The sequence below is a fragment of the Argentina anserina genome, chromosome 6 (assembly GCF_933775445.1).
Source record: "Argentina anserina chromosome 6, drPotAnse1.1, whole genome shotgun sequence".
NCBI classification, from domain to species: domain Eukaryota; kingdom Viridiplantae; phylum Streptophyta; class Magnoliopsida; order Rosales; family Rosaceae; genus Argentina; species Argentina anserina.
Genome location: NC_065877.1, coordinates 8,092,985 through 8,106,919, shown reverse-complemented (window position 1 = coordinate 8,106,919; position 13,935 = coordinate 8,092,985). Strand labels below are relative to the sequence as shown.

At 39.7% G+C, this 13,935-nt stretch overlaps 2 protein-coding genes across 3 annotated transcripts; one reads left to right on the top strand and one right to left on the bottom strand.

Annotated features, from left to right (window-relative positions):
• Positions 1–604: 604 nt before the first annotated feature.
• Positions 605–6,598, bottom strand: LOC126797986 (calcium-transporting ATPase 4, endoplasmic reticulum-type-like). Of its 2 annotated transcripts, XM_050524788.1 has the most exons (9): positions 6,431–6,598; positions 4,743–6,170; positions 4,498–4,567; positions 4,272–4,393; positions 3,235–3,513; positions 2,765–3,142; positions 2,096–2,205; positions 1,594–1,822; positions 605–1,471 (listed from the first exon to the last, which is right to left on the bottom strand). In XM_050524788.1, the coding sequence occupies exons 2-9, from the start codon at positions 6,162–6,164 to the stop codon at positions 887–889; spliced, it is 3,195 nt and encodes a 1,064-aa protein (XP_050380745.1). In that variant the 5' UTR covers positions 6,165–6,170; positions 6,431–6,598; the 3' UTR covers positions 605–886. The 2 variants fall into 2 exon arrangements, with proteins under 2 accessions (XP_050380745.1, XP_050380746.1); XM_050524789.1 differs by lacking the exon at positions 6,431–6,598 and having other exon boundaries at positions 4,743–6,388.
• A 5,981-nt stretch (positions 6,599–12,579) lies between these two features.
• LOC126799879 (uncharacterized) lies at positions 12,580–13,353 on the top strand. Its single transcript, XM_050527143.1, has one exon. It carries the CDS (start codon positions 12,748–12,750, stop codon positions 13,228–13,230), a length of 483 nt encoding a protein of 160 aa, XP_050383100.1. The 5' UTR covers positions 12,580–12,747; the 3' UTR covers positions 13,231–13,353.
• Positions 13,354–13,935: the final 582 nt, after the last annotated feature.

Sequence of the window (13,935 nt, the reverse complement as noted above, 5' to 3'; positions counted from 1 at the left end):
ACTCCGGGAGTCCTACGCGTAAAACTGTTTTCGAATCCCACATGTTGTCAACCGATTTTGTTATATCTTCCGTTATCAGTAGAAGTATTGAACCATTCTAAAAGCTTGCAATTTGAGATCAATGATTACCGAACATTGTACTACTTGCCCAACTCATTCTCTATTCAAAAGAATAAAATGAATAGACTTGTCCAAAACCCGAACCAGCTGATTGATCCAACAGCGAAAACCTTGCCCAGCTAGGAAGCTAATACTATTTCGGGACAACGCTGGGCACAGCCAACCTATATGATGGGGATGATGGGAGTTGTTGGAGAATTGTTAATTTCAGTATTGGTACCTAGTCATGCATCTGAAAATGATTTCACTCACATCTGCTTGGGTAATTTGGTGAAAGTTTCCAACGGTACAAGAACAATTTCATCAATCCGCCGCATTAGGCTTAGAAGCAAATTTGTCGATCACCTTTTGTTTGCCCACTTTGTGCCTACCATTCCAAACTCCAAACTCTGTCATGTGTATTTTCTCAACTTATATTTAGATAATAATTGAACAATTAGACACATGACATAAATTTAAAATAATTGGCATGGGCAAATAAAAATGGTCGTAAATTTGTTTTCATTAGGCTTTTGGTCATAAACATAATATCAACACAAGGCACCAGAATATAACTTGTGCTGCATTTCCTAATCATGAGAAAGAGTTACCCAAGTCTTTACAAAAAACTAAAAAAAAATTAAGATATTTATGTGAGGACAGCAAGCAAAGAAATGTACTGTTTATTCCTCAATAAATTGGGAGGGTCAAGTTGAGACCCTTGGTGAAAACTAGCTGTGTTCGAGTAAAACCCATTTTCAGGGTGTACTAACAATTATTCCGTACCTCACTCTGCCTTGGGCTTTGATGGCTTTCTCCTCCTAGATACTTGGGACTTGCTTGTCCATCTGCCGACTAACTTGAGGACCTCGTCGATGAGAATCACCGGCAATGCAACGGCCAGAACCAACAGCCATTCGTTTAAACTCAGGGGCACAATGCCAAATATTTGAGCTAGGAAAGGAACATACAGGATCAAGAAATGAAGGCCGAAGGAAACAGACATGGCCACAAGGAGCCATGGGTTGACCCACGGTGGCATTGACAATAGGCTTCCATCCTCAGAAAGGGCATTGAGTGAGTTGAACATTTCGATCGCAACCAACACAGAGAGGGAGAGGGTCATGGCCTTAACTTTGCCCCCATGGAAATAGTCGCATGGGTTGTTGTCAAAGGAGATAACCTGACTTCCAGCTGTGAAGGGTGAAGCAGTAAAGTTCGGCCAAGTTGAGCACTGTCCCCAGTTGGCGAGTTGGGAGTAAGTAACAAGGGAGTGACCATCCCCACTCAAGTCAATGCCCAAAAAGGAACCATGAGTATACCAAATGATAAATACCCCGACAGTTGCTACTCCAACGTACAGCCCAATTACCTGTTTAACAAAACCAAGTGAACATCAGTGACAATGATCGCGGGACAACTCAGGCAAAGACGGATATCTACATGAAGTAGGAAGACTGGAGGTGACAAGATAACAGATAGAAAGTGAGTTACCAAATATCGGAACAATATCCAGGCGCTGATCAGTGAATCATCACTTCTGCGCGGGGGTTTCTTCATTATGTCCTTGTCTGGAGGGTTAAATCCTAATGCTGTTGCAGGTGGCCCATCAGTGACAAGATTGACCCACAAAAGCTGGACAGGGATGAGCCCTTCAGGAATGCCCAATGCTGCTGTTAGGAATATAGATGCAACCTCACCAATATTGGAAGAGATCATGTACCTGAAACAGGATATAGACAGTAGACAAGAGAAATATTACTATGTGAATTCACATTGTAGCTGCTTCTAAACTCCAGAGCAATCAAGATAAGAGTGAAGTCACCAGTCACAAAGAGTAAACATATATATTTTCCTAGAAATATGTAAGATGAGATTCATCAGATGGCAGCAACATCACTAATCATAATCTTCTTTTATTACTCAAGATTGATATCATTTTGGATTTTGGGATACAAGTTTCCAAAAGATAGAATAATGAAGATCAAATACAAACCTGATAAAGGCCTTCATGTTGTTGTAGATAGATCTTCCCTCACCAACAGCCGCAACAATTGTGCTGAAATTATCATCTGCCAAAACCATGTCAGAAGCTTCCTTTGCAACCTGCAATGGATATGAATAAGCCTCCTTAGTTATGGAATTAGTATACCAACATGCGAAACATACCAAGCATTGGATATCTATACGAGGTTTCACTAAATGTGTTATATATATAAACTAAGGATCAGAGAATATCTTATTTACAATGCATAACTATCAATATGGTTTATGCCTTTATGGTACCTCATACTTGATAGTTCTTGATTAAGGATACAAGGTATATACCACTTAAATATATACAAAGAGAACCTCATAAGGTATCACTGTAATATTGAAGGTATAACTGTAATATTAAATGGTACCTCATACTTGATAGTTCTTGATTAAGAATACAAGATATACCACTTAAATATATACAAAGAGAACCTCATACGGTATCACTGTAATATTGAAGGTATCAATACATACTATTACTAAGTTAATTACTGTAAAACCTATTTAATCTCTTGCATGTGACACTACAAGAACCAGAAATATTATTTCCAGTGTGCCCTGTACATGACAGTTGCCCTGTACATCAAAAAAATAACAAAGAAGCAATTTATATATATATAATAATTACCTCAGTTCCAGCAATGCCCATTGCGATTCCAATATCAGCAAGTTTCAAGGCGGGTGCATCATTCACACCATCACCAGTCATGGCAACCACCTCACCATCCTCTTTAAGCAACCTCACAATCTCTTGTTTGTGCCTTGGTTCAGCCCTTGAGAATAGCAGCCCACCACCTTGTCTCAGAAAGGCTTTCTGATCAGACAGATTCATAAAATCTCTTCCTGTTATGCTTCTTGTCTTTATCTCTTCATGAGTGCCAAAAACGCCGACTTCACGGCATATAGCTTCTGCTGTGATCTGGTTATCTCCAGTAATTACCATAACACGAATTCCGGCTGCACGACAATCTTCAATTGCATCAAAAACCTCCTCCCTTGGCGGATCCTGTTAAAAAAATACAGAATTATTTAATTAGTGAAAATTCTACAATGAATAATCAGCAAAATAGATACAGAGATCAACATGCTACAACTCACCCTCAGTCCGACCATGCCCACAAAAACAAGTTCGCTCTCTATAGATGAATAATTTGATGGATCAAGTAATTGCTTGTGAGCTGGATGATCATCACCATTATAGGATTCAAAGTCGGCCAAGTCATTTTTGAATGCAAAGCCCAGACAACGTAGTGCATCAGATGACATTTCATTAAGAGCTTGTAAGATGTAATTCCTCAAGTTATTATCAAGTGGAACCACAGTTCCATCAAGTAACTGAATCAGAGTGCTTCTCTCCAACACATTTTCTACAGCACCCTGCCATAATGTAGCACCTCATTTTATAAGAATCACTAAAACATTCTGTGGAAAATGAAAAAAGAAAAACGGGTGCAAGAAAATACGGCTGCATGTGCAAATGTATCTTTCCATTCCCACCAACAAAAAAATTAAATATTAGGAGAAAAATATATATTTAGTAAAATATTATTACCAAAAAAACTGTGGCACTTCAATGTATCAAGACTTCTACCAGTAAGAGAAGCACTAGTCTAATAAACAGCAAAGAGGAAGGGTCCAGTAAATCAAACAGACAATGTTTACCTAAATACTTGTGACACATGTCTACCACTAAGAGAAGCACTAGTCAAATAAACAGCCAAAAGGAAGGGTTCAGTAATTCAAACAGACAATGTTTACCCTAATTACTATTGATAATATCAAGCCAAATAAGTTTTAAAAAAAGTCGGCCAATTTTGATTTTTTTCTTTTCAAAACGCACATCTAAAAAGATTCTCAAAAGTGAAACTATAGGGGTTGATGGTACCAAAGGCAGTATCCCATTCCAGGTACCTCCAAACAGAAAACATTGCCAGTGACAAGTGCAGATTGTGAAATGCAATAGGAGCATGATTTTGTGGAAAAAGTTTCTTGACAAATAATCTCACATAAAGTACTCAAAACCCCAGTTACAATCAATTCACATAGAGACTTAATGTTTTGATATTCAAACGATATAGAATAGGTTGATCCATAAATAATTCATAAAGTAGCCACGTGACTTTTATGGTACATACCTTCACTAGCAAAGAATTCTTTCCTGAACGGGAGGTGGCAATTACACCCATAGATTTCCTATCACGATCAAACTCAAGGGTTGCAACTCGGCGCTCGGATTCATTCCACTGCTGGCAACAACCTAAAGAGCAGAAGTACCAAAGAAGTAGTAATCAATTATAACATGTTCAAAAGTTGCAATGAAATCAAGAAAACAAAGCATTCGAGTCCACAATTTGAATTTACCTAATAATTCGGTTTTTCTTGATCCAACACCTCGAGACACTTCAGGAAGGCCCATCTTCTCAACTAAAACCTGAAACGAGAATGAACCAGAGTTAACAAAATGACTTCTTTTCACAGGGAAAAATATATTGACAAACATATCCTCCTGAACTTCTTGTTGTCTAGGTCTCCAGCATTATATATTTATTCATAAAACAATCACAGTTAGCAATCTGCAGCATATGGTGATATGAATATATACTAACCTTGAGAGCTGCCTCGGTAGGCATTCCATGGGCAACATACTTCTGTTCTGATTGGGTAATACCAGCATCATTACAGACAGCAGCCACCTTTGCAATAGTTTGAAGATTAATATCCATACGTCCGGTTGGCCAGTCATGAATTTTGCCGTCTGCTGGATTGTATGTAGTCCCATCCACCTTAAACTTCCTCAGAATTTTAGGGCTAGGACCCAAAGCTACAAGCCTGGAAACTGCCATTTGGTTTGTAGTCAAGGTCCCTGTTTTGTCTGAACAAATAACTGTGGTACAACCCAGAGTCTCAACACTGGGAAGCTTTCGGACCAAGGCATTCTTCTGAGCCATTTTGCGGGTACCAAGTGCCAAGCAGGTAGTGATGACTGCAGGCAGACCTTCAGGAATAGCAGCCACAGCCAATGCCACTGCGATCTCAAAGTAATAAGTGCACTTCTCGAAAGAAAACTTGAAGTTCCTAGGCATCCCATCAACATAATCCCAAGTGAGGAAGTACTTGACATTGATGAGCCACACCAATGCACAAATCACACCAATAATCATAGTGAGCATTTCTCCAAACTCATTAAGCTTCTTCTTCAACGGAGTGTCTTCCTCACTCTGCGACGCCACATGAATTTGCATATGCACCTTCCCAATCTCGGTGGCCATTCCGGTCTGCGCAACCAAGCAAATGCAATTCCCATTCACAATAGTCGTCCCAGCAAACACCATAGAAACCTTGCCCTGAATATCAGCATCCTCCGGAACCGGCTTGTTAGTCTTATTCACAGCCTCACTCTCCCCAGTCAGAGAGCCCTGCTCAACTCTCAAAGTCGAGCTAATCAACTCCACAACACGCATATCGGCCGGAACCTTATCCCCAACCTTCAGCTCCACAATATCTCCAGGAACAAGCTCCTTGGCCGGCAAACTCGGAATCTTACTCCCATTCCGAATCACCGCCGCCTGCTCCGACTGAATCTCCTTCAGCGCCTCCAGCGCCTTCTCGGCATTGCTCTCCTGCCAAACCCCGACAATCGCGTTCACAATCAAGATCAAGAAGATCACCAAAGGCTCCACAAACGCCGTGATCTCCATCTCGCCGCCTTCATCGCCGTCCAGCCACGCCAGCACAAACGAGATCACCGCCGCCACGAGCAAAATCCTCACCAGAGTATCATTAAACTGCTCCAGCACAAGGCGCCAAATAGACTGCCCCTCGTGCTTCTCCAGCTCGTTCCAGCCATACTCCTCCCGCCGCTTAATGACGTCATCCGTCTTCAATCCTATCCTCCTATTCACTCCGAAGTGCTTCTCGCACTCTGTAATCTCCTTACTCCACGCCGGAAACACATCGCGATCGGACGTCGTCGTCGCCGGGCCGGCCGTCTTCTCTCGCTTACCGAAATCCTCACCTCCTTTCCCCATTCAGATCTAAAAAACACAGAGAAAAGAATAAAACGAAACTTCAAATCTCTCTAATAAAACAAACGCATCAAATGAAAACCATATTCCGAAGCAATCCGAAACCCTCGATATCGCCGAGGATCAGATTCCGATTCTGAAGTAGCTGAAACTCCAAGCCAATTGGAAATTTAAACCATACGAATCAAACAGTACAGAACAATAAGTAAAATTCCAACTAATTAAACCCTAGGGTTTTTGAATTTTGACTCTGGAAAGTAATCGATTACCTGTGTGGTCAAATTTTTATTCTTTGGGAAAAAATTCCAAAAGTAGTGAGTTGAATTTTGAGAGATAAAACCAGAGGAACGAAAGCGAAAGCTTTAAATTTCCAATGGCTGGTTCTTCTTCTCTCTCGCCCTGTTCAGACTTCACTATCACTAAGCTTCCACTTACTCTCTCTCTCTCTCTCTCTCTTATTCTCTCTGTGACTATTATATGAAAGATTAAAGGGTGATTAGCAAGGAGATTAAGTTATTAAGTTTGAGATTAGTTGATTTTCGGATAAGCTGCGTTGAGTGGTTAAAATATAAATGATGAGGATTAAGGTTTCAAGTAGGTGGAGTGTGACGGAGGAGGGGTGAGTTGGCGAGAATTGATTGGTGGTGTTGTGTTCTGCTTGGTTTTTATTGGCTGGGTATCCTATTCGCGCGAGCGGGGTGGAGGAAAATTATATTGAATTACTGTTTTGGTCCTCTTTGGATCCTCTGGATCATTCTCAGTTGTCGCTTTCTGTACGGTGCATCAGGGGCGTCCAGTCGGTGGATCATTATCATGTTGACCGTCTGATCGTGCGTGTCGTTTTTTACTGCTGTTGTACACAAATTAGCCTTTTTGTTTTACATTTCCGGAGACTTTTGTCTCATTTATTTGAGAAAAGAAATAAAGTGATTTATCTTAATATTTAAGAAAAGTACTCCCTAATTATTTGGGAAAACTCTCTCTTGGGAAAAACCTAGGGGGCGCCGCCGTCTTCTTCATAGGAGTGTATGCCCGGTCCGACGACACACTCTTGTGGTAGCGTCGTCAAACGGGCGAATGAGATCTCGAATCCCATGATGGTGGGTCCAACTGTGTTGCCGACAGGAAGAGGGTAACGTTGCTTTTTTCCGGGTTTTAGTGGAGTGTCTCATCGTCGTGCAGCATGAGAAGGTGGAGGGTGGGTGGGGATTGCTTTCTTCTCATAAGGACCGAGGTTGGCCTTGCAGGCGATTTGCAATGAGAGCGCGATGTTGACGATCGGTGGAGGGCGCTAGCGATGAGGTGTCATCGCTGAGTGCTCAGAGATCTACATCTCGGGTTTGCCAGACTTGGTCTGAGAGGTTGAGTTCAAGACTAAGGAGGAGTGATTCGATAAGATGGAAGGGTGCATCATCCTCTATGCGATTTTCTAGGTTGGGTTGGGCATGCGGGAAATAAGGCATGGGCCTGGATTTGTGCCTAGGTTTGGGCTTTGGCCATCAATTTTATTTATTTTATTTTACTTAAAGCTTATTTAGTTTTTCTAGGATACGTATTTCTGTCGCGAATAATACCATATCGCTTTATGGTAGGGCAAAATGGGCCTTGTGCCGATATGTGCACCTTGTGTGCCTTTTTTGCTCTAGGTAAATGTTACTTATTTGTTAAATGGGCGCTTCCTCCTATCGGTAAAATGAGACTAAGTGTCGTCAGGTTATTCCGGCGACAACATGGTTGGGGAGCTTTTTATTTTACATTAGGATATGTAAGCGATGTTTCATCATTTTAAACGGTACATATCTACTGTGCTCTTACCTATGTCACCGTTGTTTACAAGCAAGTGGAGTCGTCATTAGACTTCTGATATTATTTCAGGTCTTTATAATTAAGGGTTTAGGCTTCATGTCCCTTCCTTATATTCGATAGTTTCATTAATGCAAGTTGGAGGGTAGCCTTATAAGCCCTTTGGTACTCCCCTCTATATGGTAATAGCAAAATTATTTGGTATTATCATATCACGCGAGTTTCAAATAATTCAACCACAGTGCCGCTGATCACTACTATTGTTAAAAAATCAGACGTGAAATAGTACTAAATGACTTCACAAATAGAGGTCATAGCGTTAACTATTTAAATTTAAAAGAAAGATCTATATATATGTACTCATTTAATAATTACCTAAATTAGGAACGCTTCAAGTAGAAACCATCACTTGTAAGTAATACTCTGCAATCATTTGCAAACCATGTAGATGTAGGTATCAATCGATGTCACTCGGCGCCTATATATACATCCCAAACTCATATGTTTACGTAAATATTTCAAAAAGGTGTCACTCCAAATGTATACATTCAAAATTAGGTATAATGCTTGTATGAATATCATTCTCGACTCTTAAAAAGCATACCTTTTGCAACAAGTAAACTTCTCACCCTCAGACTTGGAATTTTCTTCTTCAAACAAAAGTATGTTAAAATGTTCAATAATGTTGATAATAATGGGGAAGGAATCGGTCACGCAAACTAGCTTTATTTCCAAGTCATTGGTCATGATCGTGACTAACTTCAAGACCTTGACACCTTGATCGCAATGGCAGCAGATTTTTCCTTTTATAGTTATAAAGTAACGATGAATTGGAAAACTTAATCGAAAGGGATCATGGGACTTTGAACTAGAAACTTCCAGGAAGATCACCAAAGTGGAGTGGAAGAAGAAAAGAGAGCTTTAAATTTTATGTGTTAGGTTGAATATGAGTTTCCGATTTGAGGGTGGTGTTAGTTGAAGGGTGATGAGTGTTTCACCAGTGCATTACGTGTCGTGGTTTAAAGGGAAGGGACCAAAACGCCTGCTATTGTTTTATTGCCGGGGCAAAGGGGCATGTGCCATTTAGCTCCGCGGCCAACTTCATAGTTTAGGATTAAGGATGAGTCATGCTTTAGTTCTCTGTCGAAATATATATTGATGATCGAGTCATGTACATTATCCTAATTCATGATCTAGCAAAAAGAGAGAAAGCCATGACTGGTATGAACATTTTTATAGTTTTTGTTTCACATGTAATCTTATATCTCCATTGTGGAATATTTATGGTTGATTCCTTTCACACTTCGTTTGATTAATTGTTGATACAACCATGTGTCCATGCATGATGCGTGTTGAAGTTATGTTACAATATTTACTGGCAAATAGAAGCGCAATTCATCAGTAAATTTGTGAATATGTCATGGTATCAATTTATTTGTGCGTGAAAAATGAACTTTTGACACATATATATAGTGCCAGTGTTAATTAGTTGAAGAGTTTAGAACTGGCTGTACGTCATTTTGATTATAAAGATCGATATCATCACAGTATTATGATGAAAACTCTAAGCATGTACGTATCTTCGTTCCTGATTTCTTATTCATACACGCAGAATAGACACAGCTAGAGTATAAAGCAATTTGTACACACTTGAAGTACAAATTAGCTAGATCAAGCACTCGTGAATCTCCGACAAGCTGGCTTCCCAACTTTCATAGCTGTTCATGTCTTTCTTGGTTTCGATCGATGATGAGATCCAATTTGAATACAAGATCCATCACAGAACAGCTATATATAATTATATGCAAGACAGATTTGGCAGGATAGGTACTCCACGCCCTTCTTCACATGTTCGTTCTTCCATACTATTCAAAACGTGATTCTCTTCGCTATAAACACTAATCGTACGTGTACACAGATTATGTCTAATTACACGTTTAATTACCGATCACTGATTGGATCCATGCAAACCCTAATATATAATATCATTTCATATCACTATTCAGGGCTCGATATGAGAAGGTACCTTCCCTTGTACCGGTTTCCCTTTCTTTGTTTAATCTCTAAGTAGAAACTTGAAATGCGATCGAGAAATGGAAGTAACCAGGAAGCAAATATAAACTTGGCTAATTTGGGATGAGTAGGAACACAGCTAAACCATTTGAGATAGAATAATAGAGATATTCTGGTGTCGCTGTCGGTTGTTGTTTTGGAGATGGAAATATATATTTCCACAGTTCCAAGCATATAATTTAAGGGTTAATATATATGAGACCCAAGAAATCAGTGTTGGGTGGAACATATGACACATTTAATTAGGGTTTCTGTTTTTATATGCATGAATGAGGGGAGAGTCAATTAGAATGGCCTTAAAATAAACAAGTTCAGTTTAGAAATGATTTGAACTGAGGAAGGTGAGGATATATGGTATAGCTAGGACTTGGAACTTGGAAAGAAGAAGAGCGCGACTGCGCGAAGGGTTGTTGGATGTGGAGGTGTTGGTGGTGGCTTGAAATTTGTTGAAACTGAATATAAAAGTCAACGAAGACCCATCTCTATTTTCTTTTTCTTTTTTAGCAAGGAAATGAAGACCCATCCAACCATCTTGATATTGTTATAAGAGGGTGGTGCTTGCTTGTTACTCTTGAAATGTTGATAGTCTTCTCTTGAATGGTGATTTAATAATTTTTGGGTATTTGTTAGCAAAGTATTTATCAAATTAAGTATTAGGTTTGCAATTTATTCATTTGAACCATATTTAATACATCAACGAATGTTATTGATACACGTAAGCATGTACTCTCAGTCAATTGAAAGGATTCATATATACATTTGAAACTTCGCAAGTCAAAGAATTTGTAGATAGTAATTAGAGTTCATCCACCTTATTTTAAGGTATAAATACTCAGTACACTAGATTGGACAAATATAACCATAAATTGGTTTATTAGTTTCTAATTTTCACTAATATAGAGCTTGTCTAGCTATATAAAGTGTGTTTACATATATGTTTAAATTGATTACTTTGCCGTACAAAATTACCAACAATTATAAGAACTTAACAGTTGACCAGAGAACTGTACTATTAGACCAAATGATGTATAGGTGATGGTATTGAGAGCTCGTAAAGGGGTAGAGTCGCAATTATCCTAAAGGGGTAAATATTCTCGGATCAGAGTACAAGACATGAGACACAATTGTATGATAGATTTGGTGTTGAATGAGATGGAATCTGGTTCAGTTGACTAGTGCTTGCTAGTGGACGAAGCACCATGAATCGAGCTCAGAAATGGAGGGCCAGTAAGAACAGTGAGTCTCCTTTTCATGGTAATGGGTTAGTCAAACCAGTAAACCAGAGCCTCTAGTCTAGCAAAAGAATTCGACGAAGAGGCCGAGAGCCATGTAGACTTGGCTTCGGAGCCTCGGACTGTTGGTACGGTGGACATTGGAAACCCTTTCTGGCGGCAGTTTTGCATGTTCTTCCCCACACTCGTGTCCCACCATGGCATCGAGTCAGATCAACGATTTGGATTTGACCTTTGCCATATCTTGCTGTCTCTAATCAGTAGTACGTATGCTTCTGCTGCATTTGAATTCAGATACATACATTGATAATTGATTTAAGAAGAATATGTATGAGTCTCATTTTTGCAGGCATGACATTACTGGTGTCTGGTGATTCACATATTTAAGGAATGAAATCATGGGTTTGACTTGGATACATCCCGGGTATAAATCTGGGCCTTACAAGGCTATTTGAGCTCGTACTGTAGAACTATTGGGCATTGGCTCTATTAGCTTTGATGAGTATACACTATACAGGCATCGATCGGCTTATTATTGGCCTCAATTAGTCGGTCAAGAACGTTTTTGCATGCCTTTTTCATACTTCTTTTGGATGTGGGCTTTTGAGAAATCAGATGCAAGGTCTGATCTGGGATGAGAAGAGTTTCTTAATAACTATTTTGATGAGTTTCTCATCAATTTGATGTTTAATTCATAAGTGTGGCTACTTGTTGGAATCTAATTGTTGTTTGCTACTTTGGTAGAGGCTTCTTATGACAAGCAGCTTAATATGACGAGTCTCTCGTGTATATTATTGCTTCCAGAGTTCTAGGAACCTTGACAAAAAAAAAGAGTTCTAGGAACGAAATGCTCACCATCCTCCTTCAAAACTCTTACTCATGATCTCCTAAGTCTTAACACAAAGGCTCAATTCATCCAACGGGGTTCTCATTCAGTTTTCTTTTGGTAGTGTTGCATGCATGTATAGGTTGAATTCTTGATAGAATATCAGCAAAATGTATAAAAAAGAAGTTGGTGGCTGATAGAGATTAGGGTTTTCTAGATAAACATCTAAGCCCATCATTAGTCCAAGTGTCAACAAGTAGAGGTTTCCTTTAGGCTATCTACCTCTCATTTCCAACACCACACACCATTCACAATGACACACCAATGCCAGTTTGCCACCAATCCAAAGAACTAGTCATTACCAATTATGCCAAATCATTCCATACACCACTCTCATAATAACAAGCCTAATTCCCCTCTACAAATTAAAACAATTCATCCAACCCCAAAATCATACACACACAGCCCATCTGGCCCTCTCCTCTTTCTCTCTTACCTCTTCTATCTTTTCTTGCAATCTAAGTCTTATTGTACTTTATTTCCCTCTTCTGTTGGTCCAACTCATCATCTCCCCAATTTATAACACCACCCTAAATCTTCTCTCACACAACTACTCTCTGTCTCTCTCAGCCTTCACTGAAAAACACAGAAAATGTCCTCAGTTTGCATATCAAACTGTGTCAGTGACGCCCGCGATCCCCGCGTGCCGGTCCGGGCCACCTACGTCAACCTGTACAAGTGGCCTGAGGCGGACGCGGAGTTCGTGCGGTCTGTGAGCTCCAAGGGGCGGCGATCCAATGCGGCCGGGGTGCCGCATTGGCACCACCAACACCCTAGAGTGGTGGACAGCATATCATGCAGGCAAATGTACCTGAGGAGTTACACGTTCACGAGGAAAGAGACTGTGCCGGAGAAGACACAGAAGTGCTTTGGGAGAGTCAAGGAGAAAATGGTAACCAACAACAACGATGAGAGGAAGAGGACGAAGAAGAAGAAGGGTAAGAAGAGTAAGAAGAGTAAGTGTTTGGTTCTGAGGAAAGTGAAGGAGTTTTCAACTGCTGCTCTGTTTAGAATCTTTCAGAGGCTTTTGTCTTGCTCTGCTAGTGTAGATGTTGTGAATCATGATCAAGATTAAGTCCTAGACTAGATTATTTTTTCTTTATATTTTGGTGATTTTGTATTATAAGCCTGAGATGATGGTTGGTTTATGACTTTGTGCTTAAAATTTCTCTAATTTACGTCAAATTACGTTCTGCAATATTTCTGTACTTAAATGTTCACAACTCTTTCTTTACTTTCCTTTGTTTCTATGCTTTGTAGATGCAGAAAAAAAAACCCCCACATACCAAAAGAACAGTAATTTGGTTATTTGGACTTTTACAGCTCATCTGAATATATAGTTTAGTTCGTGATAAAGAGACTAATAATATAAACTAGTTTTAGCATATGTAGATAGCTCAACTAATTTGTAGTTGACTAATGAAAGCTTAGCTAGCAGGGTTGATGAATTTCGGTGAACAATAGCTAAACTGCACGGGTTTTGAAAGTGTAGTCAGCACTCAGCACATAATGTCAAACCTTCATTTCCATAGCAGAGTAAGACTAGTTCTAGAGGGGGTCATGCTCATTTGCAGAAAATTCCAGATAAAATTGCTCGTTGCTCAATAGTTGCAGCGTGAAAACTATGCATTAACACAGAAGCTTTAGGCAGAAAGGATTTGCTAATTCTCGCTTTGGATCCGAATTAGGAGGGAAGAAGGTATGAAAGGGACTGCTAGCACTTTTGGTCAAAAATAGTAGAATAGTTGTTCTGTTGTCGAAGGGAAAAGACTTTGGTTAC

What these genes read in the sequence shown, in the direction of transcription:
- LOC126797986 (XM_050524788.1), bottom strand. Translation starts at nt 6,164, where the DNA reads ATGGGGAAAGGAGGTGAGGATTTCGGTAAGCGAGAGAAGACGGCCGGC. An exon ending in CTACCGAGGCAGCTCTCAAG is followed by an intron (nt 4,568 to 4,742) that starts GTTAGTATATAT and finishes TTCTCGTTTCAG; the next exon opens with GTTTTAGTTGAGAAGATGGG. An exon ending in AACATGAAGGCCTTTATCAG is followed by an intron (nt 1,823 to 2,095) that starts GTTTGTATTTGA and finishes ATCCTGTTTCAG; the next exon opens with GTACATGATCTCTTCCAATA.
- LOC126799879 (XM_050527143.1), top strand. Translation starts at nt 12,748, where the DNA reads ATGTCCTCAGTTTGCATATCAAACTGTGTCAGTGACGCCCGCGATCCC.